At 51.2% G+C, this 26039-nt stretch overlaps 1 protein-coding gene across 4 annotated transcripts in view; it reads left to right on the top strand.

The window, feature by feature from the left end:
• The window catches only part of PTPRN2 (protein tyrosine phosphatase receptor type N2), an 834764-nt gene that overhangs the window by 805580 nt on the left and 3145 nt on the right, over window positions 1-26039 (top strand). For all 4 annotated transcript variants that reach the window (XM_053609608.1, XM_053609611.1, XM_053609607.1 and 1 more), the window contains 4 exons: window positions 1034-1200; window positions 6228-6281; window positions 8588-8652; window positions 22448-22521. In XM_053609608.1, coding sequence (XP_053465583.1) covers window positions 1034-1200; window positions 6228-6281; window positions 8588-8652; window positions 22448-22521 — 360 coding nt within the window. The remainder of the gene's footprint in view (window positions 1-1033; window positions 1201-6227; window positions 6282-8587; window positions 8653-22447; window positions 22522-26039) is intronic.

The raw sequence follows: 26039 nt of genomic DNA, 5'->3' as shown, positions 1-26039 counted from the left end.
GAGGCTTAAATGTGAACTCTTCAGTCACGCAATGTGATATCAAGGCCACTGCAAGACAGGCTTGCAGGCAGCAGTGTCTGAGGTTGGGTCTGGAGCAAGTGCGTCTACACAGCTCTCAGTCCTCCACACCCAGATGCTCTCAGCACTGACCAGGTCTCCGTGACAGCAGAGCCACTTGACAGGACACAGCTGTGTTGATGGTTTTGCCCAGAAGTATTTTTCTGTGGTTACTTTTTTTGAAAGTTTATATGACTTCGAAATACAAAAGACAAAAATACCTGGAGTAGTTTGGGGTTGTAACTTTGTTTTGAGACAGAGTCTTTCACCCTGGGCAGAGTGCTGTGGTATCAGCCTCACTCACAGAAACCTCAAACTCTGGGGTTCAAGAGATCCTCCTGCCTCAGCCTCCTGAGTAGCTGGGACTATTGGCACTCACCTAGTTTTTCTATTTTTAATAGACATGGGGTCTCACTCTAGCTCAGGCTTGTCTTGAACTCCTGAGCTCAAGGTATCTACCTCTTTGGACCTCCCAGAGTGCTAGGATTACAGGCGTGAGCCACTGCACCTGGCCGGATTATAATGTATTTTTTTTTTTTTTTTGTAGAGACAGAGTCTCACTTTATGGCCCTCGGTAGAGTGCCGTGGCCTCACACAGCTCACAGCAGCCTGCAACTCGTGGGCTTAAGCGATTCTCTTGCCTCAGCCTCCCGAGCAGCTGGGACTACAGGCGCCCGCCACAACGCCCGGCTATTTTTTTTTTGGTTGCAGTTTGGCTGGGGCCGGGTTTGAACCCGCCACCCTCGGTATATGGGGCCGGCGCCTTACCGACTGAGCCACAGGCGCCGCCCTGTAATGTATTTTTTTAATTGTTTGCCTGTCAAGCCCCTAAGTGACATTAAACACACACACGATAAAAACCAGCCTTCTCTGCAGCTCTAGCCCTTCTCTTCTCCCACCTGCTCCATGTCAGGCAGCACTGGAGATGTGTGATGCCCACTCTTCCCTCCCCTCCCCACCTCTGGTCTCCGTGCAGGTGAATCTGGTCTCTGAGCACATCTGGTGTGAGGACTTCCTGGTGAGGAGCTTCTATCTGAAGAACCTGCAGACCAGTGAGACGCGTACGGTCACCCAGTTCCACTTCCTGAGCTGGTATGACCAGGGAGTCCCTTCCTCTGCAAGGTCCCTTCTGGATTTCCGCAGGTATGGCTGAGAGCCCATAGGCAGATCAACGCGCGCGTAGCCAGTGGGGGCAGGTGCATGTTGATTAGGAGTCCTTGCCGCCTTCTATGTGGTAATCGGAGGGAAGGAAGGAGGACTGTGTTGGCTGTGCACGGTACCTGTGAGTTGTTTTCTATTTTAGAGGTGCTGAAATGTGGGGGAAAGGTGTCTCAGAGTTGTGGAAATATAGTCATTACTTTGATAAGATTCTTCAACCAAATGACAGTCCTAAGTTTACATCTCCCAGGACCACGGTGACGGAGCTCAGATCTTTAGCTGGGACACGCACCTGCTGCCTGCAGGACACACTTCACAGGTGCAGCCAGGCTCTGAAGTGGGTGATCTTGGGTGGAGGCCTGGACACTCTGAGCACGTGATTGTGTATTTTAGTGTATTTTTAGTGCTATTTTGAAATTAATAGTTTTTTTTTTAATTCTAGTTTTTTGTTCATTGCTCCAGTGAGCCAGTTGCCCAGTGAGTTGTCTTCTCCCAAAATGTGTTCATTGAACTCTAAATGAATGAAAGACTCAGTCTTACAGGAAGAAACTGTGGGAAAGAAAGTATAATTTACGGCTGAGGCTTTGACTGCACACCCCATTTGGTGGTGAGCAGTTGGTTCGTCCTGGCTAGTTTACTGGCAGTAAATGAATAAACAACCACAACAAAAATGAAATTGCCCAGCAGCACCAATAACCAGTTCTAAATTTTACAGAACATCTCTTACATGTGACTGATAGGACATCTACCTACTAAGGAAAACATAAATACCAGACAGGGCTCAGAGAGGGAGGCAAAACAGTGGCACACACCAGCCCTGTGCAGCCTTTGTCTCTGGACAGCTGCTCCCCCCACTGCCCGTGGTCACCTAACCCCGAAAGGCTGGCATTGTTGCAGAGACAGGTTTGGACTTGTCTCTGGGTTTCTTGAATTTGCATGTTACAGACTTTGTTACTATTTCCTTTGCCTTTTAGTCTACTTTGAAAAACAAAAGTTTTTTTTTTTTTTTAATTTTAATTGTTCTTTGGATCAAGTAGCATTTGGAGGCGCTTCACGGAGGAGAGACATGACTTGGTGCCATGTCGCCACCACTCTGTCACCTCCCCCAGGAAAACAGAAGGTGGACCCAGAGTCCCTCATATGCCCCGGAGCAGCCACAACACACATCCTAATTTCCTGGCCATTACACATGTGTTCTCGATTCAGATTTATTCCTAAAGACATTCTATGTAGAAACTTGATTCCCTGATAATAGGGTCTTCAAGAAACAGTCACTACTGGCAAGTGGAGGTAGCCACAAAGATGGTGCCTGGACCTGCTGTCCATCCTTGCACCCACTTGGTGTGTTAGTGCACGTGTGCATGTGGGCGAGTTCTTTGTTCATGTCCACACACGAGGTCATACGTGCACGTGGCCAACCCTCTGTGTGCACAGTTTGTCATAAAGGAAAACTGGATTCCCACAACTCCCTGGCTCCAGGGTCTAAGGAGATGTGGCCTGAGAAGGTTTTTGTTAAATTGAAAAGAAAATGAACCCCAGACACGGTTTTGAGGATGGGGGCTTTGCTGCTGGCCTTACGTGGCACTGCCCAGCCTCCTAGGCCACCTCTCAACCTGGGCAATTGGCTTGGACAGTCACATTCTCAGAAAGCTTCATGCTTAGACCATCATTGGTAGATTTTCTCTATGAAGTAGCCACCAAAATTTCAGCCCCGGGGAAGGTGAGAGGGCCTGTGGACACTGCCTGCCGTTCAAGACACAGGGTCCTACTCTTTGAACAATAGGCAGCCAGTCCGGCTGGTGCATCCCTCAGGCATGGGATATGTAATTAAATATTTCTGGAGCCCAGAGGGAGCACATTTACACTTTAAAGAGAAGCTGCTAAGAGATAATTAGCATCTCTTGTGAGGGCTCTGCTTTTGAAAACTTCACTCCCTCTCTCCCTCTCTCCCTCTTTCCCTCTCTCCCTCTCTCTCCCCCTCTCCGTCCCTCTCCCCCCATTACTCACATGCCCTGCTGTGTGCAGTGGCATTCACTAACCGTAAACATGGACAAACCCTTACTTTGCCAGCTAATTAGCGGTGGCCAGTGTCATTTTTGTGATGTTGCAGCTAGTAATATGAGCCCAGTTGCATAGTCACAAAAGTGATCATTGGAAACTGTGACTGGACTGCAGGGACACTGGGGCGCCCCTTTTCTGAGCCTCTAACGACCTCTGACCCTGCGTGCTGTGGTTTGCGTGATGGCCAGTTCTCCCCCGGTGACCGAGGGTCGGTTTGTATACTAACCGTTCTTCCTCAGTGACGTCCTTCTGTCGGATACACACGGTGTCGATTTTCCTCAGTGGCGGAGACCTTTGCTGGCTCACGGTTTGTTCTAGCGGAGGGAGCGTGGCAGCCCCGTGTTAGCCCACTCAGGCCACCTGGGGGCCTCGGGGGCTGTGTCAGGCTGGGCTTCTCTCTCTGTGATACTCCACACATGAGGACACAAGTGTGTGACGCTCTGTGATGAAGCTCTGAGGCCTCTGCACGTGCCCCACTGAGGTGTCTGTAGACAGGTCTGTGTCGGCACGAACGTTACACGAGACCCTCCCCAGGCTGTCACAGCCAACAGCCACAACACTGTGGAGAAAGCAATATCTTAAATTTACCATAAAATAAAGGCAGGAGTTACAGATGTTGAGAAGCAAGTTGTAGCAAGAAAAGCCAGAATTGGCTTTTGAGCAACATGCCTTAGCCAGAGAGATAATTGTTGCATTTTGCCAAAGCGAGAGCTGACCACTACAAGCAACACACCACGGCATCTTCCAATTATTAGACCAGTGCAGTTTTCAAAAAGGTACCTGTGGGTTTAATTTTTTTCATGTGCCTTTTTTGGTGCTTGGTCCCATTGTGCAAACGTGAGCAAACCAGCGTGTGGACGGACTTAAGTAGAGATGAGCACGGACGGAGCCCAGGACGAGACAGGCGACTAGAAGTTGGGCGCAGACTCAGACCAGCAGGCCCCAGAGGCTGTGCATGGCCGTCTGCAGGGAAGGACCCTGGACAGCAAAGCCCTCAGGGCTCCCCTGCCAGTGGGTAGTTTGCTGACACTACACACACGTGTGCACACGCACACCGTCAGTCTTTACTGAGAGAGAGGCCCCTACACCCTGAGGTGTGTCCCTTAGGTCCAGCATCTGTTCTTATGAAAAGCGGGAACTGAGGCTCAGCACCCACGCTCAGTGGTTAAGGCACTGTCTTCATACACTGGGGCTGGCGGATTTGAACCCAGCCTCGGCCTGCCAAACAACAATGACAACTACAACAACACAACAACAAAAATAGCTGGGTGTTATGGCAGGCTCCTGTAGTCCCAGCTACTTGGGAAGCTGAAGGAAGAGAATCACTTAAGCCCAAGAGTTTGAGGTTGCTGTGAGCTGTGACACCCCGGCACTCTACTGAGGGTGACAAAATGAGACTCTGTCTCAAAAAAAAAAAGAAAGAAAGCTGGAGCTGAGATGATTTCACAGCCAGAGTCAGGAGCGGGAAATTTTGAAGTAAAAATAGGGGATCTGTTTTCCATGTTTTGTTCTGCAGAGATCAGGAACTTTGCAGTGTCCTGGCCCACAAGTGTGGCGGGTTTTACATTCTTCCCCTCCCCCAAAGGAGGGAGCACCCACCAGACCCTCTAAGGCCGTCTCTGTGTGGCCTGCAGGCTCCTAGGGGTGGCCCCGCCTTACCAGGCCCTACAGCTGGCCCCTCCAGCTCCCACTCCGCTGTCCACGTTGGGGGCCTCAGATCTCCATGAGAAGCACCTCCTGCTCACTCCAGAGAGGAAGTTGGACGGAAAGAAGAAGCTCTTGACACTTGGGCTCTGTTACGTCAAAGCCTCTCCCAGCTCGTCGGTCACAGGGACTCTCACCGCCCCCTCCACGGCCACCCTACTTCTGTTCTGACGGTTCACAGCAATGCCACCAGCTGGGTGAACTTCTGCTCCAGCTCACAACTTTGGTGCTGAGGAGACTTGCCTTTCAAAGCCACATGACAGCCTCTGTCCCTGCCCCACTGTCATTGGAGAAGCTGGTAGCTTATATCTCACGTTGCAGGACCCCAGGCTGCACGTTTTTAGGACATGGCACATTTTTTTCCTTCCAATAAGCTGAGCTCCTGTCTTTAGTTTATTGAGAAATATTTTACTGAGAACTTTGATGTACTTTGTAAACATGTGTAGTTGTTTCACTGAATTTTTAAAAAGAAAAAAACTTGCAGCTTACATGGGGAATTTTAAATCAGTCCTCAGTTTTGATTTAGAGGTTGGTTCTGAAATCTTAGATATGTGCTCGTTGTTAAATTTCATAACTTCTGACCTAAAATCTGCACTGTGGAGTTTGCTTTTAAACATACTGAAGTTCATAAAAATAGAAAAGATTTATCTTGGACTTAATTGAGGCTTCTCTGTAATTTAGATATCCTTACCAAAAGCCGACAGATAAGAAAGGCCATTTAGGATGTTACTTCTAGACAGTACAGTAATATCGTAAAATATTCCAGTATGATATCTACACCAAGAAATTCTGAGCATAAATTGCCTAGCTCAAAAATTTTAGTAGAGAATCAAGATACTCATATCACAACAAAAGATCAGATAAACTGTAGTAAAAAGAGGGGAGATGGGGGGAAAGGGCCGGGAGGAGAGGGCGGGGAGGGAGAGGGGGCAGGTGGAGGGGGCGGGGAGAGAGCAGAGTGGGAGGGCCAGGTGGGAGGACTGCAGCCGATTGCCTGGCGTGCTTGCTTATAAAGTAAAACAACATTGTGAAGGTGTAAAAATTGTTTTAAAAGCTCTGTCCATAACTTAATATTGAAAAGGAAAATCTTTGAAATTGTGTGTATAATTTTGATTTTCTTGGTCAAAATAGGCTTTTGCAAAATAATTTCAAAAATATGGACAAAAGTTGCTTTGGCTTATTAATTATTTTGGATAACATAAAGTCTTGGTACGTAACTATAATTTGTATATCTCTTTTTATTTCAGAAAAGTAAACAAGTGCTACAGGGGCCGTTCTTGTCCAATAATTGTTCATTGCAGGCAAGTAAAACTTTTAACATGGATTAAGAAATTCTTGCTACCTCAAAAAATAATCTATGTGATTAAATACAGAAGCTGAACTTTCTAGTTGCTTAATAAATTAATATAGCTAGCTGATATTTCTAAAGGAAACTAAAGATGCGAACTTAATTCTCTCAGCCACTTGGCTAGATAAGACACTGTGATTATTTTCTTGTGCCTGCGTGGACGCACGGGGCACTATTTCCTCTGCAGCCCAGGGCTGTCACTACGTCCTGTCTCCCACGATGCTGTCCTGACACCCCATTTTCTTCACACTCGTAATGCCGCCATCACACAAAAGCCTTGAAACAGTACTTTTGGTCTCCTGCATTGCCTTGGCCACCAGTACGGGAGCTGAGGTCTGGACCCCTGTACAGATGGGTCACTTAGAGCCACGAGCAGACAAGGACAGACTCTGTCATGATCAGGGGCATGGCAGCTTCCAGCTCATTACCTGAGTCTGGGCTCTTGGGTAAAAACTCAATGACTTGGATCCTTCATTATGTAAAACCACACCAGTGAGACTCGATCTACGCAAAGAAAACTCAGTTTCACAGCACCATTTCCACCTGACCTGATGCTCAGCTATTCTGGGTTAAGAAGCCATACTCCACTTTTCTAGAACTGTCTTAAATAAGACCCTTTTCTGCCTGGGATAAAAAGGAAGTCTGTCTCCAAAGGTCAAATCTCAAATCTGTGGGTTCAGTCAAAGCGTGTTTGTGCCCATGTGTGCTCTGTCCGTGACAGAGGAAGAAGTTGAGGGGGCCTCGGTGTCCCCCAAGAGTGGGACAGAGCCCCTTGACCCATCAGCGTGTCGAGACAGCTGGCTAGATGGGAGGTTTTTGTAGCATTTCCTAAAATATGCACATGAGTATGTGCTGTGCTGAGAAGACAAGCAGGAGGTATGCAGCGGGAGCGTGGCCAGTGGTCACTTGGGGTGGGCGGTGTCTGCTGCCCTCCCAGGACACAGCGTCAGGGAGCAAAGCGGGCCCCACTCTCGGCTTTCCAGACGCAGCTTTCCTCAACTGTTTCTTCAAGAAAACTTGTTAAAGCCAAACACAATGACCTTTTTTCCATCTGAAGATCAAGCTGTGGGTTTGCGGGTGATTTCGAGGGTTACAGGCCAGATCAGAAACGCAAGGCTCAGCAACGCGCTGGGCGGTCACATGATTACTGAAGCCTCAAAATGGAAACTCTCTTTTTAATTTTTTTCTTAAAGTCACGATTGATGTGGCTAAGAGTATACATGTAAAAAGTCCTCCATTTAAAAGCCACAGATACAGAAACAAGTGAACGTGCTTTAAAGGGGGTCCTTGGAACACAAGTAGCTCTGCCCGGGGAGATACAACCTCACACATTTCTTCCGAGCAGCAGACTGTGCTGAGGCTGCCCCTTCTCCTAGAAAAGCAGTTTTCTTTTTTTTTCCATTTGCTGTTGTTGAGGTATAATTCAAAACATTTTTACAACTCCAGCCCAGATGGTAAATATTCCAGTATAGCTGGTAGGATGAGAAAGAGATGAAATGACAGTGTTTTTTAAAGAATATGATTAAGCAACAAATGAGACATGTATTTCTACCCCTGAAACAGAGGACGTTCACTTAACAAGGGCGTAATGGCCAGGCATGGTGGCTCACGCCTATGACCCTAGTGCTTTGGGAGGCTATGATGGGAGGATCAATTAAGGCCTGGAGTTTGAGGTCAGCCTGGGCAGCATAGCAAGACCTCAACAAGAATAATAGAAAATAGCCAGGTGTGTTGGTGCACACCTATACTCCCAGCTACTTGGGAGGCTGAGGTGAGAGGATCACTTGAACCCAGGAATTCGAGGTTACAGTGAGCTATGATTGCACAACTGCACCCCAGCCTGAGTGACAGAGTGAGACCCTAACTCTAAAAAAAAAAAAAAAAAAGAAGTGGCCCTCAGTCCCTGAAGATGAGCTGCAAGCACAGCTGCCAGTGTGACCCAGCAGGGCCCACCCCAGGGGGAGTCCAGTGATTACAAAGAATTGTGCAGTGTTCTTAATACCAATGCCGTCAACTCTGACACGGTCAAGCATGTCTTTTTATCACTTTTTCCTGAAAAAATTTACCACATCTTTGGCCAAAGAGGGGGAAAGGAAGGAAGAAACAGGTTCCCTGAAGCAGGACGGTTCAAAGGCACACACGCCTCAGCCCTGCCCCTGCCCCTGCCCCCCATGCCCACGTACACGGGAGGGACCTGGCTGTCATGGGCCTTGTGGCTTCCCACAGCAGCCCCTCTCACATCTCTCCTTCTGTTGGCAGTGATGGCGCGGGCCGGAGCGGCACCTACGTCCTGATCGACATGGTTCTCAACAAGATGGCCAAAGGTGAGCACGGCGCCTCTGGGCTCAGAGCCGGCCTGTCCCTGGCAGTGTAGGGCCATGATGTTCACAGGAGGCCCTGGAAGACATTAGCTGGTGGCTGCCCCCTCCCCGCAGCACGACAGGGGCTGAGCGGGCACACTGACTCAGGTCCCTCCTTACTCATCCGCTGAGCGCATAGTAGGCCCTCAATGGCATGTTCTTTAGACACTGTAGCAGTCAGCATACCTCAAGGCAGTTTCTAGGACTCTCCGCCATTGCTAAAACTGTATTTGCAGGATATAATTTAGGTTTTGTTCTGGAGTCAAGCTAGAAACCTCTGGGAGTGATTGCCATCAATTATAAACCACCTTATCTCCACAAACCTTCCAAGCTCTGTCAACTCCATCTCAAGGAATCTATCTGCACTCCAGGGCATTTCCTCTCTGGGGCCCTGCAGGGTGGCTGGACCTGACCTTACCAGATGAGGGAGGAGCTCACAGCCAGCGGCAGGTGGACAGAGCCTGGAACCCAGTTTCTTCTACAGAAGTGTGGGCCTGGATCTGGCCTGCTATTTCTCAAGGTGCTGAGCTAAGCTCCACACCTGCAAGGCCAGAGCCAGTGCCCACTTTTTCCTTATTCATTAATGCCACTGTGTCTTATCAAATACACAGAGAGTGCCCAAAAAAGCATGCACATTTTAAGAAATGTTATCTATGGATTACTTTTGAAAGTTGAATTGAAGGTACCTTACTGGTCAGATAAGATCCATTTTACCTGCAATTTGTGCACTCTGGGAAATGATCGATTTTACTTCCAACAAAATCTTATTTTTTGAGACAGTCTCACTTTATCGCCCTGGGGTAGAGTGCTGTGCTGTCATAGCTCACAGCAACCTTAAACTCTTGGGCTTAAGCAATTCTCTTGCCTCAGCCTCCCACGTAGCTGGGACTACAGGCGTAAGCCGCTGCACTCAGCCCCAACAAAACCTTTTTAAATGCGCATTTGGTTTTGGCACCCCAGTATATTTCCCTTTGCAAATGTATAGCTATTGAAGCTCAGAGCTACCAGTGGGTTTATATTTCTTCCCTATACCTTCTTTCTCTCTCCCCCACATAAATAGTTTTCCTTCTAGTAAACCAAAATACCTTCTGAATAGTGCGGGTGATTTTACTGCAGCGCTTCCATCCAGGCCTACAGTTTTGGCCAACATGCCACCATCAACTTACTTGGTGCACGTTCACTTTAAGGGGAAACTTGCCATTAGCAAGTGTCAAGAGACTCTCAATTTTCACATCTGCTAGGACTGCTCTGGTGCCACCACATCATGTAACAGAGCCTGGGTTCCCTCCACAGTGGTGGAAACGTAAAGTGTCCAGCCTTGGGATTACGGTCAGGGGCTTACGGTCAGGGGCTGGGTGGACATTATGTCCAAGGCCACAGCGCCCTATTTACTGGCGCCATCGTACCGTGTAATATCAAATGCCACTCCAAGTGCAGGATCGGCACTGAACAATGCGTGTCCAGCCATGTGGAACTGGCCAGTGCGGGCAGGCTGGGGCTTTTCTGAGATTGGTCATCCCTTTCTGCTCCTGACCTGCTGGCCGTGAGCTCAGGAGAGATCAAAGGGCAGGGTGTTGGCGCTGGGAGGTGGGCCTTTCCCAGGCCACCACACGGAGAGGCGCCCGGCTTTGTTCCGGGCCAGGCTGGGCCTGCCTGTGCACTGGGCGGGCGTCTTTGTGCAGCCTGAGAAGCTGGAGGCCCCATTGCAGACCCTCGTTCATCAAATGATCAAAGGCCCAGAGCCCTGGACGTGAAACCTTTCTTCCCCATTCCCTTTCTTAAAAGGAATGAATTGCAGAAGACCAAAGAATGCCTTGCAAAGCGTCCTGGTGCCGCAGGCCTGACGCTGGAGTCCCTGGTTCTAAGTGCGCCAGCCTCAGCCTGCTTTCAGCCGCGCCCTTGTCCAGAAGGCCTTTCAGGGATTAGGGCCTTCGGGCCTTGTTTAAGGGCCTTTAAGAATGAACTTGGAATAATTTAAGTTCTTTCTCCACCGTCTAGTTTAGCAGCCAGCAGACAATAATGCAGTTTGAAATCAGAGTAAATAGGCTCTCAGTCTGCAAAGGATTTTGTGGCGGGAAAGTAGGCAGCAATCTGTAAAGCATTTCTACGAGTTATTTCTGTTGCCGCAAAAGCGTTTCTAAGTAATATAAAGCATCAGAACCAGCTTTTAGGAAGGGCTTAACTCACATGAAGCAAAAACTTTTGTTTTCAGCCAAGACATTTTCTGAGGTGTGATTTTAGGTGTTTGTCAGTGACTTCTCTCTACTCAGAGTTTTTCCTTCTTCATCACCATTTTTTAAAGGAATAGAGAGCACCAGACAAGTGGCATGGCTTCCCCAAGGCCCTGTCTGCTGGGTCACCCTGAGGGGCTAGAGCAGGGCCAGCACAGAACCCGTGGTTGGAACGCAGGCCCAGGTGCCGTGTGGACCTGTCTGAGGAAGCCCAGCCCCCACCCCCCACAGCCAGGCTGTTCAGACGGCCCCAGAGTGGGAGACTGGCTGCTGCTGTTGGCAGGGTCCAGGCCCAGGGCTGGGGTCTCACTTCCCACCATGAATCGCCAAGCTTGCTGTCCAGTGTGCTGGGGCTGCCTGGCGGACGTGCATTAGCTGGATGCTGTCGGGTAGGGTCCAACCTGAGTGTGTGATGAAGGTTGGGCATCACAGCCTCATACCCACCACTGGTTTGCATCCTCAGTGAACCGTGCACAGTTCAGTTTACATAAGCAGGTGCACGCCCTGTGCTCCACTTGGCTCTGGTTTGGCCACTGTGGGGACCTCATGCAAGTGGGGTCATCGTATTTGTCCTCCTGCTGTGGACTGGCTATCACTGACCACGTGTCAGGACATATCAGTGTCCTTCCTTGCACGACCCAGTGGTGTCCCATCACATGGGCAGACCACATTTTGTTTATCCGCCCATCCACTGGTAGACCATGGGCTATTTGCACCTCTGGCTACTGTGAATGATGTTGCTGTGCATGCTGGGCATGCAAACATCTTGAATCCTTGCTTTCAGCGAGTTTGGAGATAAACCCAGGAGCAGAACTGCTGGTCCGGGACAGTCCTATGCACCTGTGTGTGGATCCCCCAGGGATCCCCCACAGCGTGGAGTCCTCGCCAGCATGTGGGATTCTCCGTTACTTAAGTTGTCGCCGTGACTCGCTGTGGTCTGGGTTTGCACTTCCCTGCGACGGGCCCCATGTCGAGCATCTTTTCCTGTGCTCGGTGGACATTTCTGTTATCACTGGAGAAATGTCTGTTCCAATCCTTTGCCTGTTGTTGAGTTGGGCTATTGTTGGGTTGTAAGGATGTTTATGTTTTCTGGATGTTAATCCCTTATAAAATGTGTGTCTTGCAAGTATTTTTTACCATCATGTAGGCTGTCTTTTTACTCTCTTGGTCATGTTCTTTCTCTTTTTTTTTTTGGAGGCAGAGTCTCACTTTGTTGCCCTCGGTAGAGTGCCGTGGTTTGTCACAGCTCACAGCAACCTCCAGCTCTTGGGCTTAGATGATTCTCTTGCCTCAGCCTCCCAAGTAACTGGGACTACAGGTGCCCACCACAACACCTGGCTATGTCATGTTCTTTCTTGCACAAAAGTGTTTAATTTTTATGAAATCCAGTTTACCTTTTTAAAAATTTTTTGAAATGTTTTTCTCTGCAGCTCATTGCACATCAGTGTCCTTGAGAGTGGCCCCCCGGCCTCCCCTGCTCTGTCACGCCAAGTCCTGCTGGGTCCTATTATCACGATGTCATTTGCCCTTTTGGCAAACACCAGGCTGATCCACAAATGTGCCCATCCAGCGGGTCACGAGGGAACATGCCCAGTTTGACACAGGTCAGCTGGTGGTGACTGAGGATCTGCTGCTCACCAACAGAGCAGCCGGCACACTGCAGACAGGACAGAAAAGCCCCATCCTCCCTCCCCCGAGAGAAGCAGCCGTGGCTGCCTAGTTGTAAGGTGGGCGGCGCAGACATGGCTGCTTCGGGACATGGCGCAAGGGCACGCTTCACCGGCTAGCAGGCCAGGCTGTGGTGGGAGCTGTTTTCATGGAACCAAAGGGGCTGGGGGACATTTGCTCCAACCACTTTGCTGTGAGCCAAGGAAGCAGATCCCTGAGGTTTGAGTCCCTGACCAGGGTCAGATGTGTCACCCTGGCTTGTCCCAGGACCTCAAGGGACAGCTCGGAAGGGTGGCCAGTGGTACAGCCAGGGACAGTGCGGTCAGTGAGTCGGGGAGTTTGTTGTGGGCTGTTGTGAAAACTGCCAGAGGAAAAGGGGAAGGAGGACCGTGGGGGCAGGATGGCAGGTGGCCACCCCCTCTCCTCAGAGCTGGGAGTGAGGGGGCCGGGCTGGCTGTGCAGGGCAGAGGGCTCAGCCACAGCATCAGAGCCTTGGCATGGGGGGCAGGGGTGTGCATGCGGCTCCCTCCTCCATGGGCAAGGCCAACCTGGATGGGCAGGCTGTGAGGAACAGGACACTGGGGCTTGTGTGACTCAAACAAGGGAACAAGCAGGAAACAGACTTCACAGACCCACTGCCTCCCGCGTGCCTTCAAGTGACAGTGTCTCAGCTGCAGAGAGTGGCAGGCTGGGAACAGCGTCCAGATGAGAGGCCCCTCCACTCAAAGGAGCAATCGTCCTCCTCAGGCCACAGCCTGGGGCTTCTCCCCTGAATTTATTTTTAATGTTTCTCCCACCACCCTGCCCCAAGCTATTCTGGTGCATTGGAATAGTGACAGTTGGGGGCCCTTGGGGTGTGAAATGTCCCAGCTGAGGCAGGAAGACAGTGGCCCTTGGGAGCAGCAGCGTCCTGGGGAGTGGCTGTCCCCACAGGGTGGGCACAGGGTGGGCTCTGGAGCTGACCATCTCACTGGAGGGACCCCTGAGCTTGGGAAACTCCCGGCACAGCTCCGTTGGATATGTTTATGAGCTAGTGCGACTCTCACCCACTGGGTGCCCTGAGGGGCTTCCTGTTCGGCCCTACAAGGGGCATCAACTTGGCCTCCCTCCGTTTCTGACTGCAGAAAAAGGTGGCCCTGGCAAGGTGGGGCCTCGTGGCCTGACTGTGGGGACACCTGGGCCACCTCAGTGCCAGGTGTCCTCCAGCCCTCGCTGTCCCACCTTCCAACCATGACAGGAAACAGTCCCTGCTGCCCCCCAGACACCCACTGAGCTCCTCATCCTTCTGGCCCACACTGCTCCATACAGATTTGGGCCCATCCCACAGGGGATTCCCCTGCAGGCCCGGGCACCTTAAGACAGCTCCCAAACCTGACGTCCCCCTCCCCAGACCACAGGGGCTGCCCACTGAGGCAGCAGGTCCTATCGTCCCTTTCTGGTACTCTGAGGAGGTCGGATGCTGTACTTGGAACACAGTAGCATGCCACACTGCCACCCACGGAGGACACACATGAACCCCAGAGGTCAAGGTGGCACTGAAAGCCACACGGCTGCATCGTATCACCTGACGGGGACATTTTCAAGTGGAGGTAGGGGCCTTGGAGAGCACCAGCCTGTCCGAGGAGGTTCAGGAAAGGCAAGTGTGCAGAAGAATCTTAATCAACAGTCCTCATGTGGACCTCCGGATTCACGCCACCTGGGGCAGACAGAATGGTTGTGCAGGAGTGTGGCCTGGGCTGTGATATATGCACCCTGTTCCCTGGAGAGGCTGCCAGTTCCTCTTTTTACAAAATTGAGTGGAACAAAGTGGCCTTGGCCATGAGCTACATAACAGTCTCCCACTGCTTCCACCATAAGCCACAGAACAGAATCAGAACTAGCACCGCCCCACCAGGTCATCATCTGAACCCACACAGACTCGGGAATGAGGCCTCAGGGCAAAGCAGAGGAGAATTCTGACTCTGCACGGTCATGAGAGACCTAAAGACAGGCTTCTCCAGTCAGCTCCGGAGCAGAGGTGGCAGGTCTCAGTGGCCGGGCAGGCACTGGCCGCACTATTTCAGGCATGAGCAGAGCATGGACATGATGTTGTTCTGGGTGGCACGAGTCGGTGTTCAGCCGCCCAGGCTGTCTGGAACCTGTCCCCTGTGTCCACAGTTTGCTGTGGATCTTTACGCAGGTGCAGGCATCCTCCTAAGAGCCGTTCACCCATGTGCTCCTTCATCTGAATTCTAACATGGTATTGAGGGCCTGGGCTGTCTGCCTGGGGGTGCGTGTGTGCGGTGCAGGGCTCTGGTTAACAGCCGCTCGGCATGTGTCACACAGCACCTGTCACACACCTGCACACTCCCTGGCCTGGGCTCCTCCCAGCACTGGCTTCGCAGGGGGTGAAAGTGGGGGAGCGCCCTGTAGTTGGCACCACAGCCACACGGTTTGCACCCAGTCACGTGTGGATGGGCTGAGGAATTTTTATAGTCACGCGTATCTTCTCCTTTTAAGGTCAACTTTCACCTTTTGTAACAAGGGAGTGCTCATTCTCACGTGGGCACCTAGGTCTGCTGTCTGCAGGTCAATGCTGTTGACACCTGTTCAGTATTATTGGATGTTATAGTAGATAGAAAATTAGAAGTATACGTATTTTGCACAATTCTCCATTCTGGTGTGTTAGAGGATTGTGACTTTAAATGATAGTATATACTTAGAGAATCCTACATTTTGTTTAACTTATGTTTTTCAGAAAGATTTCAAGGTATCTCAAGTTTCCCCAGAAGAATGACTTAGAATTTGTTCAGAGGAAAAAAATAAGAAATGCCTTGCTTGTTTTGGTTCTGATATCCTTGATTTTTCTGGTGAATATGATGCACATTTGCTCCCTGGATTACAGGGAAATGTTATAACAAGGAGATTGTAATTAATCTAGAAGGTCCGTTAAAAACCTTCCTGCTTCTAATTTTTGTTAAGTCTCTAGTTAGGATCATCCAGGGGAAGTATGGAGTAAAATCTGCTCAGCGCAGAAGGCCAGGATGGTGTATGTTTAACTAAGTGTTTGTGTGAGGTGGGGGTCGGGGTGCTGTGTGGGCGTGGGCGTGTACATAGGTGTGTGAGGGTGTGCGTGATTGTGTGGAGTAACTGTGTGTGCCTATGTGATATGGGGTGTGCATGCCATGTACACATGAGCGTGCGTGCGTATGTCAGACTGTGTGATGGGGGTGTGCCGTGTGGGCGTGTGCATGCATGTGTCAGACTGTGTGATGGGGGTGTTGTGTGGGCGTGTGCATGCCTGTGTATAACAATCTGATATGGGATGTGCGTGCATGTGTCAAACTGTGATGTGGGTGGGTGTGCCATGTGGGCATGTGCGTGCCTGTATGTGCATTCGTGTGTGTGCACATGTGTGGACAGTTCTGTGAAGTGTCATGTGGCGTGTGCGTGTATGTGCTGTACTCACAGCGTGCCATCTTGCTGAGCCCAGCCCAGTGCAGGCAGACACATTTCACCTGTGTGGGGCCAAAGCGTCGCTGCCCTCTGCCACCTTTTGTTTTGTTCTGTTGAACGTGGGGAACTCTAGCTGCGGCACCTGTCACCAGGCGCGATCCCAGGTCTGACTCTGTGACGTTGAGGACTAGAAAGATGGAGTGTCTGCCCTCAACAGTTCAGCCCTTCAAATTCTGAGCTCAAAACAAAACAAAAAACCTCCCCAGCCTGAAGGTGTGAGGAGCCTCCTTTTGGATCACGGGCTCCTCCACTCTGCTCCTGTGAGTTCCCAGGAGTCACCTAACATGTTCCGTACCCTTTCATTCCTTTAAAATGCAGTCAGTTAGGAGCAAGCATTTCTTCAGTTCTTCCAGAGGATAGAATTGAGAAAACTTACTCCTACAAAATAAAGGCCTTCGTCTCTTATACATTTGATACATGCCGTCTTTTTTACTTTCAAGAAAAAATACATTGTGTGCCCGCAGTTTGCACAACTTTCTGGGTAAAAACTAAACTGGATAATAGTCATCTGTCACGTTCACTGATTTCTCCTAAGCACACTATTGGGAGCCGTGGTGAGGGATGTGGAGAGACGGTGACCCCTCCCCACAGGCAGCCCAGGCCACACTCACGGGCGTTCTCCTGGTAGGATATAGGTCTAGGGACACTAGTGGAGTCTCACACCTCTCTCAGCCAATGGCCAAACTCCAAGAGAAAGCAAAGCACACCTCAGGAAGAGACATTTTAACTTCAGATGATTCTTTCAGTGTAACAAATAGTTTTAATACTTCAGTACTAATGTGCCTCTAAGCTCATTGCTTGATGTTAATATTGTTTTATCTAAAACTAAAAAACCTCTGCTGCCTTCTAAATGTATTTAACTGGTATGTAAGTCTCTAAACCGGTGAGCCCCGCGGGAAGCAGGCAGTGGTGGTGGGAGCAGTGACGTCTACTGCTCAGGGCCGGATGGTGCCGGGGCACCCGTGTGGCTCAGCAGAGCTGGGCGCATCGGGCACCAGGCAGACGTGGGGGCCCTGCACCCCGACACTCACCACGCTGGGGTGCTGGCTAAGCACACGGTTCACTTTCATTTCTGGGGCCCATTCCAGAAACCAAAAACCGCCGACTTAAAGTCACGGACGGTGGACTTCAGTGAACGCATTGTGTTTCTCTGGTGTTTCCATGATCATGATGCTTCTCAGAGCATACCCGGAACTCCCTGGCGGGGTCACATTCTGTGTCCCCAGATCCGTTGTCAGAGCCCCTCTCTTTCCTTCCACCTGGGTGTTAGTTTCGTGTTCCGTGATCTGACTGTTCACACACTGTTTGACTTAAGCATCATGCCCAGTGGGTCTTACTCACCCAGAACCTTCATGTCATCAGCAAAATTGGATTTTTCAAGAGAGATTTCTATTTTAAATGCACTAGAAGGAGCTTTCTATATATTAGAGACATTAGATAAATCCTTTTACACACACCAACCCTGCCCTGCAGATGCCACATTTGTGCCTCGTGGGCCCCACAGAGCTAGGGAGACTGTGGAGCAGGGTCCAGCACTGGCCTGCCGCCGGCCTCTCCCCCGGAGCCTCTTGAACTATGACAGGACAATCCAGGTGCACCCCACTGAGGAGGATGTGAACCCCCACACCAGAAAAGCCACTTTCCCTAACGAACCCATTACTTACCTAAGCTCAGTGCTGTGTGCTTTTTAAAGGATTAATTTAATTTCCTCCAATGTTCAGTTTCACCTTCAGGCTAAGTATACTTCTGAGCCACCTTCCTTACCTTGTTCGATATTTTAAATCCCTTGTCTGGGGCTAACCCACCATGGGTTCTCCTTCCGTCTTCTCATTTTTACTCACAAACAATAGGGCAAAGGGCATCACAATGAAATCAAATGAGAAAGAGATTTTATTTGTAGTGTTTTATCAGAGGATCATGCGGCAGCCCTGGGCCATGCCGGGCACAGTTACTGCCACCTCCGGCCAGCACCGGTCGCAGCTCTGGACGGCTGTGTGCCCCACCTGGAGCTCGTGAGAAGGCTGCAGCCTGTGACTGTAAAGGTGAGACTTCCATACCAGTTTTATGATGCAGAAAGCCTTTCAGGATTAAACAGCCGTGGAAAGTTGTTTATTTAAAATCCTTTCAGGTCCTAAAACAAAGTCCCCCGAGCAGCCTAAACCAAGAGAAGCTTCACTGATGTGTGTCCCAGAGGAGCCCTCAGTGCTGCAGGGGAAGGACTCAGGCTCCCTCCATGGATCAGCCTGTCTCTGCCTCGTCCAGCGCTCTGAAACTCCGGGCTCCCAAGTCGGGCACAGCCATCACTGTGGAACCTTGTCAGAGGCGTCTCCCGAGACTGTAACTTGTGAATCTGAAAGAGCCTGGCGTCTGACATGCTGTGAATGATGTCACGCTCACAGATGTCTCCCTGGATCCCCTAGGACCCTCTGAAGCAGGGACAGCACCCTGCCTGGCAGGGAATGACAGGGTCCCCCATGCACAGGGCGCAGGAGCCTGAGTTTTCCATGGAGCCCAGCCCAGCGTTCCTGTGTTGAACCAGTGGATTTTTGTTTTGGAGAAATGTCTAAAAAGCTGATAGACATTTTATATTTTTAATTACTCAAGAGCCGTCAGTCTGACCTCTTCATACAATAGGGCTCTCCGCGTCTCTGGCAAACATGTCCTGTTCTTGCTGTCGGCTTCTGTCTTGTACCTACCTTGGGAAAAAAAGACCAGTCCTGAGAAGTTTTGCTGACCAGAATGGTCCCTCCAGGCCCTGCAGGGTGCAGGTGCATGTCTAGGGGGACACAGCAGGGGAAGCAGCCACCCGCCTGCCCTCAGTCTGGGGCTGGTCCCCTGCAGGCCCCGCCGTGCTGTGGCACCCACACACCACATGACCCTATGACACCAGCGAGCAGTTACGAGACCCTGTGGGGTGGCTCACCGTACGTTTCCCAGCTTATGAGCAATTATGAATGCCAACAGTTGAGCAGAATGACCCCCTCCTAAACGAGGGGCAGATGGCCAGCGGCAGGTGACCTCCCTGTCGGTGATCTCTGTCACACACTATTTAGCGGGATGGTTGTTTTTCACTCACCACGGCCAACAGGCAGGAGTCCTGCTGTTTCTTCTGGATAATTTTGTAAGAGCCACGCTAGCTTCAGACTCTACAGCCAGCTTGAGATGCCTGAAAGGGGGATGGGGCAAACTGCAACATCCTTCTCCTCTGTCTACAACTGTGACCTATGTACACTTAAAATTAAGTTGCGCAAAAGTTCTGTGTACAGTGTGTCCAAAAGCCAGAGCTCCTTCCAAAAGGCGTCATCACCACCATGGTGGACACAGCCGGGTGTCTGTGGCAGGGTCGCTGAGGGACGAAGCTTCCGGCCAAAGGCCTGGAGCTCGGTCCTCTCCACACAGGCCTTGACTTCCTTAATACCCTAAGGAAGGTATGTTTTGTTGGAGAAGCTGAGTTTGTACAGTTGTTACTGTCATTCTGTGGGACAATGAGGTCTCCATGCTGCCCCTCAGTGATGCTGCCTAGGGGGCCACTCCGGCCTCCTCGCCCCTGATTTACACATTTAACAAACACCTCCACTGGTTTCAGATGGTTTTAACTTCATAGATTTCCTTTAAGACATTGTATTTGTGGCTCGGCACCTGTAGCTCAGTAGCTAAGGCACCAGCCACATACACCAGGCTGGCAGATTTGAACCCAGCCCGGGCCTGCCAAACAACAGTGACAACTACAACCAAAAGGTAGCTGGGCCTTGTGGCAGACACCTGTTGTCCCAGCCAGTTGGGAGGCTGAGGCAAGACAATCACTTAAGCCCAGGAGTTTGAAGTTGCTATGAGTTCTGACGCCAGGGCACTTTACCAAGGGCAACAGAGTTAGACTCTGTCTCAAAAAAAAAAAAGACAGGGCAGTGCCTGTGGCTCAAGGAGTAGAGCGCCAGTCCCGTATGCCGGAGGTGGCAGGTTCAAACCCAGCCCCGGCCAAAAACCACAAAAAAAAAAAAAAGACAGGGAGGCGCCTATGGCTCAAAGGGGTGGGGCGCTGGCCCCATATGCTGGAAGTGGCGGGTTCAGACCCAGCCAGCCAGAAACTGCAAAAAAAAAAAAAAAAAAGGACATTGTATTTACTGTGGCCGTGTCAGTGTCTGAGACCTTCTGCCCCTGCAGAGCAGCAGCCGGCCCCACCACCTGCCCCTCCTCCCACTCTCTGGACGGGCTCCCTGGGGATGTCGGTGTCCCAAGGGGAGAGCTCCTTTGCTGCTAAGAGAGGCAAGTGGATGTCCATGCTGCTCCCAGGCCCCGAGGAATGCTGTTCCTTCCCTGGGGAGGAGACCTGGACGGGCTGTCAGCTCAGTCCTCACAGTGATACCCCGTCATGGGTGCTCAGTACCACGGAGCGCCATCCCAGCAGCCCGTGCTGCCTGCACCTGCGCCCCAGGGATGTGGGCACAGACCGAGTGGAGGTGGGGGGGATGCTCAGCGGTCCGGACTGCCACACTCTCCTTGCTGTTGATTTTGTTTTCCCTTCATGCAAATGTGACATTTGGTTCCAAGGATTTCCTCCCCAGCACCCCCGGCCACCCCACCTTTCCTTCCAGCTGCCACAGCTCTGAACTCAGGCCCTTCCCTTCTGCGGCAATGGGCAGCACCTGGTCACTGGTGTTTTGGTGCCACCCAGTAAGGCCACAGAAACACAGGGCAAAGGATGAGAGCAGCTGGTGGGTGTTCACATTCACTTACCTGCTGCCATGACCGGGGATCAGTCCATGCACTCAGGTTGGGGAGGAAAAGGCCAGACTGCTCCTGGTGGCCACTGGGGGGGAGGGGGGGCAGCTCCCCAGGGTGCCCCACGGCCCCACCATCCTCCCTGGTGTGTGCCCCAGGGTCAAAGGCGTGGGCCCTTCTCCCATCTGAACAAGGCACTGGATCTTTATATATATTTATATATATATAGACTATTTGACATATTTTCATCACACTGGTTAACATAGCCTTCCTGGCATTTGCTTAGTTATTGTGTTAAGACGTTTATATTCTACATTTACTAAGTTTCGCATATACCCTTGTAAGATGCACCGTACGTGTAATCCCACCAATCACCCTCCCTCCGCCCATCCCCCTCCCCTCCCTCTCCCCCTTCCCCATATCACAGCCAAGAACACAGTAAGTAAAGCAAGCAAACAGCCCTCAGAATGGGAGAAGATATTTGCATGTTATGTCTCCGACAAAGGTTTAAGAACCAGAATCCATAGAGAACTCAAATATATTAGCAAGAAAAGAACAAGTGATCCCATCTCAGGCTGGGCAAGGGACTTGAAGAGAAACTTCTCTGAAGAAGACAGGTGCACGGCCTACAGACACATGAAAAAAACCACTGGATCTTGATGTGTCTCAGGGCCTCATCCACAGCGGGGTTGGGGGTCACAGTCCTCACTTCACACAGTTCTGGTGGAGGCAAAATGAAACGCTGCCTCGCACCCCTCGTACCTCCCGCCCTGCTCCAGGGGCTACTGGCCTTGCACAGCTGGTGCCCTTTGCACAGGTCCTGTCCCCCCTCTAAAGTGCAGCAAGCAGAGAGGTCAGGTCCTGTCTTGCTTATCTAAAGCACAGTCCCCAAACTTTTTAGCACCAGGGACCAGTTTAATGGAAGACAAAGTTTTCCACAGACTGGGGACAGAAGGCGAAGCTCAGGTGGTCCTGGGCCACAGACCCGGGGTGGGGACCGTAGCACTGAAGGACTGAGCAACGTGGGCTGATCAATGGCAAGATTAGACTTCAGAGCTCAGGTGATGTTTGCACACAGGCAAGGCACCTGCTCTCTGAGGAGGATGCCGTCCCAAGGGAACTGCTGCCCTCAGAATACAGCCACCGGCCTGATTACCTTTTTTAAAATTCAGATCACTCAATTTTAAAAGACAGGAAGTCTACAGTCAAAAGCCAATATTAATGTTTAATCTAATCTAAATTAGTCTAATTTTTTCATGTCCTTAAATTAAAAAATCCTATGTGATCAAAATGAAAGCTTATATTCTGCTTGTTATGGTTTAAAAATTTCTTTAAAATGCCACAAAAACAACCCTAGTAAAGCTTCAGTTTCCAGCGGCGATGGCTTGCTGTTGGGAGGTATCTATGGCAGCATCTCATGACAGTTTTTCAGCCCCGCTTCCTTGAATTAATGCTAATGAAAGCTGCCTGGCTTCACTTTTCTATATGAACCTGAAATTGCAGCTGCTGCAAAGCCTGCTCGGGGGTGGGGGTAATAATTTTCAATTGGCCTCTTAGCCCAAAGGGAACCTCGACAGAGGAGATTGACAGATGGAGCGTGGATTATCTTGTGCTCTGCACTCAGCCCAATTTGTGATTTGTTGCAGGTGCTAAAGAGATTGATATCGCAGCCACCCTGGAGCACTTGAGGGACCAGAGACCCGGCATGGTCCAGACAAAGGTACTGTCAATCAATCCTCCAGGACCTTAAATATATTAAAGGTGTCTCTCTGCAGCTATTTTCCTGGGGGGCTGGGGAGGAGGCCCAACTGCACAGAAGCCACATGCTGATGGCTTCGCACTGACAGGCCAGTGTCCACCCCGTCCTCCCAGGCTTCCCATAGGTCCACTGTGAGTCCTGCAGCTCTTGAACGTGCTCAGGGTCCATTGATGCCATCACATCTCAAGTAGTTCTCAGTAAAGTAGAGCTGTCCACTCACCAGATTTGGGGCGGAGGAGAGTGCTGCGTTTCTGCAGAGAGATAATAATAAACCCCAGAAACCTTCTGGGGAGCACCCCGCCCAGCCCTCTGTGCCCCACACCCACAGTGGTCACGAGGTCAGACACCATCCACAATGGCTCATACATGTCGAAAAGGCACACTTTGTTAGAAGTGAAGTTAATGTGGAACCTCCTTCCCTAAGCTTTCCGGAAATATCTGTCTGGTGGACTGCCTGCATCTTGGTCTCATTTTGCCGTTTGCAACTTGTGAGACCATCACGAGAACCTTATGTGATTATTGCGAAAGTACTTTGTAAGTCACAGCACAGTTCATGTTTTTTTACTTTATTTGGAATTTTGAAATTATGTTAGACTTACAAAAGTATCACAGAAATAATGCAAATAATTCCCATGAACGTTTCACCCAGCTTCCCCCAGCATTAGCGCCCTACAGATTAACCAAGGCTCAGCTGTCCCCAGTGGCCTCTGGAATGGGCACTGCCAGGACCTCAGCACCTGTGGCCGTCACTCTTCCTTCCTCTCACATGGTCTGGGACAACTTCATGGCCTCCAAGGGTTTTCTGTTCTGTTTTCCTAGACGTCTGTTGGTTGGGTTTGTCTGGTATCCCCTCCTGGTCAGTGCCAGGGCAGTGTATTGAGCAGGAATGTCCCAATCCAAGGCTGAGTGGCCTTGCTGTCCCTCACTAGGGACGGGCACGCCCTCACCCCTTGCAGGTGCGTCTGCAGCCTCTCTGCTGCCCTCTGAGCACACCCTCACCCCCTGCAGGTGCATCTGCAGCCTCTCTGCTGCCCTCTACAATGGACAGGTGTTTCTCCTCATGCTGTTGCCACAGTCCATGTTGTAAGCCGCCAAGAAAGGAGGTGACAGCTGAGTTCAGTGACAAGGACCCCCAGGTGCTCTGCCCATGGAAGGGCCTATGCTGCTGGCCTGACCACCCCCTGGCTGACCACTGCTGCAAGGAGGGAGGCCCATCAAGTCCAGGAATGCAGCTCAGTGACCACCTGCCCGGCTGGCCCTGCATCCCCCAACTGAGCAGAAGAGGCCACTGAGGCTGTGAGATCAGGGCCACTGACACCCCATGTTGGCATTGGCGCCCACTCAGGGATGAGCCACTGGAATCCCTAAACTCAAGCTCCCCTTCTCTCCTTCCCTGTGAGCCCTCAGCAGGCATAGAGGGGCGGCACACCCCAGATGCAGGCTGACGCTGGTGTGGATGGAGTCAAAATTCTTGGGATGGCAAATCTTCTTGCAAAAAAATGGGGAAAATGGCTTGGTGCCGTGGCTCAAGGGCCTAAGGTGCCAGCCACATACACCTGAGCTGGCGGGTTCTAATCCAGCCCAGGCCCGCCAAACAATGACAACTGCAACCAAAAAAATAGCTGGGCATTGTGGCAGGCGCCTGTGGTCCCAGCTACTTGGAAGGCAGAGGCAGGAGAATCTCTTGAGCCCAGGAGTTGGAGGTTGCTGTGATCTGTGATACCACGGCACTCTACCCAGAGTGACAGCGTGAGGGAAAAAAAAAAACAGGGTAAAAGCCTGATACAGCAGAAGGAGAAAACCTTGCCCCTCTATTGTCCGTGCTCAGTTTTCCAGAACAGCCCTCCCTGCACACACGGTGCTGAGGCCCAGAGGGTGGTCTCGAGACCCAGAGGGTGGTCTCGAGACCCTCCCTGCTCAGAGGGTGAGGGAGCATGTGCACTGTCACCCAGCCGTGTTCATTCTGTTCTAACTGGAAAGTGGCGGAACGATACAACTCACTGTGGCAATTCTGTCTAGAACATTCAGTAACCCGACTTCCTTTCCACCTGACTGCCTGCAGGAGCTCACTCTCTGCCTCAGGTCAGGTGTTTGAAACCTGTGCCTGGAATTCCACAGCATAAAGAAACTGTAACACTTAAAAATCCCCATTGCATTCTATTTTGTGACTGCTTTATCCGATATTACCCCATGAGACTGAGCTTCCCCCCAAAAAATAGAAAATTATTGCCAATCTGAATACTCTTTTGTACAAGCAGAAGACAGTCTGTGGTTTGTTAATTTGAACAAATTTAGTCAAATCACCGGGACCCTAAATGAGTAACAGATGAGGTGAGCCTGGACACAGCAGGGGCCCAGGCTGCCGACAGAACCCACCAGCAAAATCTCATTTTTGTGTTAGTAAAGCAAGTCTCGGGTTAGCTGTTTGCCTCCCTGGACTGGGGGTCAGCCACACAAACAAAACCTAGCAGTGGACACAGCACAAGCAAGCACCAGGAGGCCCACGGGCAGCCGCACACTCGCACCAGGCACGCGCTCCTGAGGAGACAGTGGCAGGAGGTGGTTCAGCTGCCTTCTCTGCCCCTCACCCCCAGAGCTGTGAGCAGCTCTTCCTCACCCCCAGAGCTCTCAGGAAATAAAAGCTGGTGACGAGTTTCCCCACACCAGGAGGCGTCCTGTGCGGCACACTGGGGCCCAGGGCCGCCTTCCTCACCTGCTCTCCCAAGTTTGCATTTTCTCCTTCCCGAGGCCTCACCCATCCCCCGGTCCCAGGCGCCCTGACTTGGGTCCACACTCTGGGGACGGGCCCTCAGTTTCACACATGCCCTCATGTCCCCCCAGGGCTGGGCCAGCAGACTCCAGTGCAGCTGCCAAGCCCAGACTCAGCTGGGCTCATCGAAACCCTCCACACCAGTGGGACCATGCGCGTCAGCATCGTCTGATCTCTCTGTGCCCAGGCGTGTGTGTCTCTATGTGTGTGTGTGTGTCTGTGTGTGTCTGTATGTGTCTCTGTGTGTGTCTGCCTTTTGGTTTCTCTCTGTCTCGGGTTCTCCGTCTCTCTCTCTGCGTCCCTCTGTCTCTGTCCCTCTGTCTCCGTCTCTCTCCGTGTCTCTCTGCCTGTGTCGCTCTGCCCCTGCGCACACACGTGCACAATGCCAGTCCTAACAGTCTCTGGGCTCTGTGGTCAGAGGTGAGGGAGGAGCTGGGTCGGCCTCTCTGCCTCAGGCAAGCACTTCCCCAGTGTCTGGGGAGCCCTTGGAGGGCAGCAGCATGTCGACACCCACCTTCCCTGCAGCTCTCTAAACTCGGGAGCGATAACATTATCATGGAGACAGTCTGTACTGGCACAGATCCCCCCAGAGTTTTGTTTGAGCCAGACAGAGCACAGATGTGAGCGTGAGTATAAATCTGAGCCCAGCGGCCCTGTCCAGCCTCTGCCAGTTCCAGAGCCCTGCCCCAGCTGGCATCTGAGGACCATG

This window comes from Nycticebus coucang, chromosome 11, assembly GCF_027406575.1.
Source record: "Nycticebus coucang isolate mNycCou1 chromosome 11, mNycCou1.pri, whole genome shotgun sequence".
NCBI classification, from domain to species: domain Eukaryota; kingdom Metazoa; phylum Chordata; class Mammalia; order Primates; family Lorisidae; genus Nycticebus; species Nycticebus coucang.
This window is presented reverse-complemented; position numbering and strand designations above follow the sequence as displayed.